At 41.7% G+C, this 5,748-nt stretch overlaps 1 protein-coding gene across 1 annotated transcript; it reads right to left on the reverse strand.

Moving 5' to 3' along the window:
- Nucleotides 1–796: 796 nt before the first annotated feature.
- On the reverse strand, nucleotides 797–4,646 carry LOC122925127 (zinc finger protein OZF-like). The gene is made up of 2 exons (XM_044276656.1): nucleotides 4,610–4,646; nucleotides 797–2,735 (listed from the first exon to the last, which is right to left on the reverse strand). The coding sequence occupies exons 1-2, from the start codon at nucleotides 4,641–4,643 to the stop codon at nucleotides 1,546–1,548; spliced, it is 1,224 nt and encodes a 407-aa protein (XP_044132591.1). The 5' UTR covers nucleotides 4,644–4,646; the 3' UTR covers nucleotides 797–1,545.
- Nucleotides 4,647–5,748: the final 1,102 nt, after the last annotated feature.

The raw sequence follows: 5,748 nt of genomic DNA on the forward strand, positions 1-5,748 counted from the left end.
GATATGAGCAGCTAAAGCAGCTGCAGTCTGGAGGAGAATGAGGGAGCAGCTGCAGAGCTGAAAGGTGGAAAGAAAGATAGTAAAAAAATATATAGAAATGTAGAAATGTGACTCACATAATAAAATTAAGTTATTTTTACCACACAGTGAATGCCGTAAAAAATCCAACAAAATAATTTAAAAATTGCATTTTTTTTTTTAACATTTCCCCTAAAAAAAAAAAGAAAAGTTATTTACTACACTATATATACCCAAAAATAATTCCTAAAAAACCTACAACTAATTCCGCAAAATAAAAAAAAAACATTAAGAAGAAAACATTTAAAAGTCACAAAGGAGGGAAATATTATTGGTCCTAAAGGCTAAAATTAATGATGTCACTAAGGGGTTAAAAATGCAATAGTGTCCCCTGAGTTGTGCGCCAACAAGATTTACTGCAGACACACGTTAAAAAATCTACAAAAAAAAAGTGATATTTTTGGGAGGGTTTTCCCAATTTTAAGGTCACTGTTAAGAGGTTAAAGCAAATGCTTCCTGATTTCATGTAATGCAGGGCTTGTCTGTCTCTGGTTAGCTGTATGTGAGAGGATACACACTGCTTTGGAGTAGTGGGGGAGGTTATCTGCATTCTGATTGGGCTTGTCTGTCTCTGGTTAGCTGTATGTGAGAGGATACACACTGCTTTGGAGTAGTGGGGGAGGTTATCTGCATTCTGAATGGTCTTGTCTGTCTCTGGTTAGCTGTATGTGAGAGGCTACACACTGCTCTGGGGTAGTGAGGGAGGTTATCTGCATTCTGATTGGTCCTGCTAGTTAAATGTGATGAGAGCAAGGGGTTATGGGAAGAGAGGGAAATACAGGATGGCCTCAAGAACATGGCAAAGATCAACACAGGAAGTGCAGTAGAGGAACTTAGGAAGATGCTGAAATAGAGGCACAGAGAAATAGGGTTGCTAAGGGCTGAATACAGACATCAGAAAGGTAAAAATAACTGAAAAATAAAGCTCCATGAATATCTTCCCTTCAGCATCAGATATGTTAGGAATTTAATTTATGGTAATAAAATGGCAGTTACACTTTAATTCCTGAATTGAATAACTGGGGATAAAATAATTTTTTACTCTTACATTTCCCACATTTCAAAAAATAATTCAGTGTAGTTCCTTCTGATCTGGTGAGTTGTAGAATTTTATTTTCTTACAAAACATTTTCCATGTATAGAACATCAAAACTGCTTCTCTCCTGTGTGGTTTCTCTGATGCTTTAGCTTTAGTTATAAAATATTTCTCACTTTGAGCACAAAAATGGCTTTTTTCACATGACTTCTCTCATGTGTAACAAGATATAATTTATCTGTAAAACCTTTCCCACATCTGAACATGACTATAGTTTCTCTCCTGTATGACCTCTCATGGCAAACCAGATACATTTTGTGTAACCATTTCACACATTCTGAATATGAATACGACTTCTCCCCTGTGTGACTTCTCTCATGTCTAACAAATTATGAATTATCTGTAAAACCTTTCCCACATTCTGAACATGACTATGGTTTCTCTCCTGTATGACTTTTCTCATGGCAAACAAGATTATATTTTTTTGTAAAACATTTCCCACATTCTGAACATGAATATGGCTTCTCCCCTGTGTGACTTCTCTGATGTATAACAAGATTTGATTTCTGTGTAAAACATTTACCACACTCTGAACATGGATATGGCTTCTCTCCTGTGTGGCTTCTCTCATGTTTAACAAGATCTGATTTCCATGGAAAATATTTCCCACATAATGAACATGAATATGGCTTCTCTCCTGTATGACTTTTCGCATGGCAAACAAGACTAAATTGTTTTGTAAAACATTTCCCACATTCTAAACAAGAATATGGTTTCTTTGCTGTGTGAATTCTGTCATGTCTAACAAGACTTGTTTTCTGGGTAAAACATTTCCCACATTCTGAACATGAATACGGCTTTTCTCCTGTATGACTTCTCTCATGTGCCGCAAGATTTGATTTATCTGCAAAGGACTTCCCACATTTTGAACACGAACATGGCTTCTCTCCTGTGTGACTTTTCTCATGTCTAACAAAATTTGATTTATCTGTAAAACATTTCCCACATTTAGAACATGAATACGGCTTCTCTCCTGTGTGATTTCTCTCATGTTTAACAAGATATGACTTCCACGTAAAACATTTCCCACATTCAGAACATGAATATGGCTTTTCTCCTGTGTGACTTTTCTCATGGCAATCAAGATTGAATTTTTTTGTAAAGCATCTCCCACATTCTGAACATGAATATGGTTTCTTCCCTGTGTGGATTATCTGATGTACAACAAGATGTGTTTTCTGTGTAAAACACTTTCCACATTCTGAACATAAATACGGCTTCTCTCCTGTGTGACATCTCTCATGTTTAACTAGATTTGATTTATTTATAAAGCACTTCCCACATTCAGAACATGAGTATGGTAGCTTCTCCTCTGTGCGACTTCCATGTGTAGAAAGACCTAATCTTCTTGTGGACTCGTTAACACACTGAAACTTTTTACTCCCCTTCTGACCTGTACCGGTGGTAACAATCTGTGGTAGGTTAGGTGAAGGTCCCTTGTGATTATGTGGATTAAGGGTAATTACATTTTCTCCTGAAGTCTGGTTCACGATATCTTCATCTTTGACTTTATAATTTTGTGATAACATGAAGATACCCTCAGAATGCTTACTGTGATTTTCTGTTAAGATAAAAATGGGAATTTATAATTTATTTTTAATCTATGGAATAGACAAACTTTCACACTAGCTCTAAAAAAATTTCATTGTATCCAGCATAGCTGAAAAGGGCAGGAGCACCTCCAGACCCCATTGACTATAATGGGACCAGGCCTGTTTCTGGCATTAGTGTAATGATTTGGCTGGATAAAGATGGAGCTTTATTTGCTGTCTCTCTGACATCACATCAGTGAACATGCTTAGAACACACCTGTATTCCCTACTTGGGATCTGACATGTCAATATTGTCCCTACTCAGTGGCTGTGGCTGACTGCAAGGCATTATGGGCACACCTGCCGGCCAGGGCCCTGCCAAGGGTCATGTGATCCTCCTGCCCTTCTTTCTTATGATCTGTAAAAAGGCAGATGCCATATTGAGCATTTTGCAAGAATCTCAAAAGCTCTGAATTCTCTCTGAAGCCAAATTTGTAAATACATTTTCAATGAATTCGCTTAGATTTCATTTGCTCATTTGCAGGCATAATACATTTCCAGGACGCCTTTGCATAGAAAAGTGTAGTCTACTATACTGGTAGCACAGATGTCAATAGGACACTCACTTACCTTCCATCAACTGAATGCAGCCCTATTCATTAGGGATGAGTGAACTCCTGCATAACATTAACCAGCCGGATCGGTTATGTTGCCCATAGGCCTCTATTATGATGGAATGCTTCTTAAAGGCTTTAGTGGTGCATTCCGTCATAGAATTCCATTATGTTCCATGGTAATGAAATCCATAACAGAATTCAGGCTAAACCCAAACGCCGAACTTCAAAATTTTAAAGGCAAATGCAGGGTCCTAACATGATGTAAAAAGAGCCTAACTTATGTATCTCCTCCATTACGTCACTGCACACACGTGTATACACTGCACATGACGGGTCTTACCTTGTGATATAAGAGGCTGGTGCTCCTCCATTACATGTCACTGCACACACGTGTACACACTGCACATGACGGGTCTTACCTTGTGATATAAGAGGCTGGTGCTCCTCCATTACATGTCACTGCACACACGTGTATACACTGCACATGACGGCTCTTACCTTGTGATATAAGAGGCTGGTGCTCCTCCATTACATGTCACTGCACACACGTGTATACACTGCACATGACGGCTCTTACCTTGTGATATAAGAGGCTGGTGCTCCTCCATTACATGTCACTGCACACACGTGTACACACTGCACATGACGGCTCTTACCTTGTGATATAAGAGGCTGGTGTCCTCCATTACATGTCACTGCACACACGTGTATACACTGCACATGACGGCTCTTACCTTGTGATATAAGAGGCTGGTGCTCCTCCATTACATGTCACTGCACACACGTGTACACACTGCACATGACGGCTCTTACCTTGTGATATAAGAGGCTGGTGTCCTCCATTACATGTCACTGCACACACGTGTACACACTGCACATGACGGCTCTTACCTTGTGATATAAGAGGCTGGTGCTCCTCCATTGCATGTCACTGCACAGACGTGTATACACTGCACATGACGGGTCTTACCTTGTGATATAAGAGGCTGGTGCTCCTCCATTACATGTCACTGCACACACGTGTATACACTGCACATGACGGCTCTTACCTTGTGATATAAGAGGCTGGTGCTCCTCCATTACATGTCACTGCACACACGTGTATACACTGCACATGACGGCTCTTACCTTGTGATATAAGAGGCTGGTGCTCCTCCATTACATGTCACTGCACACACGTGTACACACTGCACATGACGGCTCTTACCTTGTGATATAAGAGGCTGGTGCTCCTCCATTACATGTCACTGCACACACGTGTATACACTGCACATGACGGCTCTTACCTTGTGATATAAGAGGCTGGTGTTCCTCCATCATGGCCTCCTTGTACAGATGCTTGTGTCCTTCTATATACTCCCACTCCTCCATGGAGAAATAGACAGTGACATCCTGACACCTTATAGGAACCTGACAACACAATGACACCGTCATCACCCAGACCCCTCCAGTGCTGTTACTGGAGAATTTCCCAGCATTCCCACCTCTCCAGTCAGCAGCTCCATCATCTTGTGGGTGAGTTCTAGGATCTTCTGCTCATGTATCAGGGGGTGAGGGGGAGGCTCTGTGATGAGGTGAAGGGTCCTTCTCCACCCCCGTGACTCCCGGATATGGATGATGGGAGTCACACAATCCCCAGATGTCTTCTTCACTATTGTGTACTCCTGTGGATGGAGAGAGACACTTAGGGAATAAACCCTTCAGGCACCATGTGCTCTCCTCCAGTCCTTCCTTCCTGGGTACAAAGTGCCTACTTACCTTCTCATGGCTCCTACAACAAGACTATTGGTCACTGGTCACATGATACATCACTCACCATATTGGGGGCTGATCTTCAGGTTCTCCATCACTTGGAAGGTCTGGAGGCCATTCTCCAGGACCCTGGACTCTTCCTATCACTTCCTATGATGGATTCTCCTTCCCGATGTCTGACTTGTTACAGAATACAATAAAGAGGAGAGAAATCTAGAAAAGTTTACCTCTCCGCTCAGCAGGGAGTTGATCTCCAAGGTGAAGTCTAATATTCTGCTGATCTCCTTCCTGTCCATCCTTGGTGGCTCATTCAGAAGGGTTGTATTGCTGGTTTTCTTCATGACGTCTCCAAAAAAAGGAATAAAAGGTTAATCAGTAAGTCCCACGTCCCCTATAATGAGGCCGAGAAAAAGTACAACTCATCCCACAAAACTCAGACCCTCATAAAGCTGCACTGATTGGAAAACCCTGAGCTCTGTTTGTATCTGAGCTCCCAGCAGTGCAGTGTGTGGAGGCAGGAGACTCTGAGCTCTAGGTGGGGGCCGGTCTCCTCAGTAACGATGGTGCTCGGCCTCTGAGGTCATAAAGAGCCTGGAGGACACTGGACATTTCTCATTAATAGGTCCAATACTCGCTGGGTGGGGGCCAGTCTGCTCAATAACTATAGAGCTTG

The sequence above is a fragment of the Bufo gargarizans genome, chromosome 1 (assembly GCF_014858855.1).
Source record: "Bufo gargarizans isolate SCDJY-AF-19 chromosome 1, ASM1485885v1, whole genome shotgun sequence".
NCBI classification, from domain to species: Eukaryota; Metazoa; Chordata; class Amphibia; order Anura; family Bufonidae; genus Bufo; species Bufo gargarizans.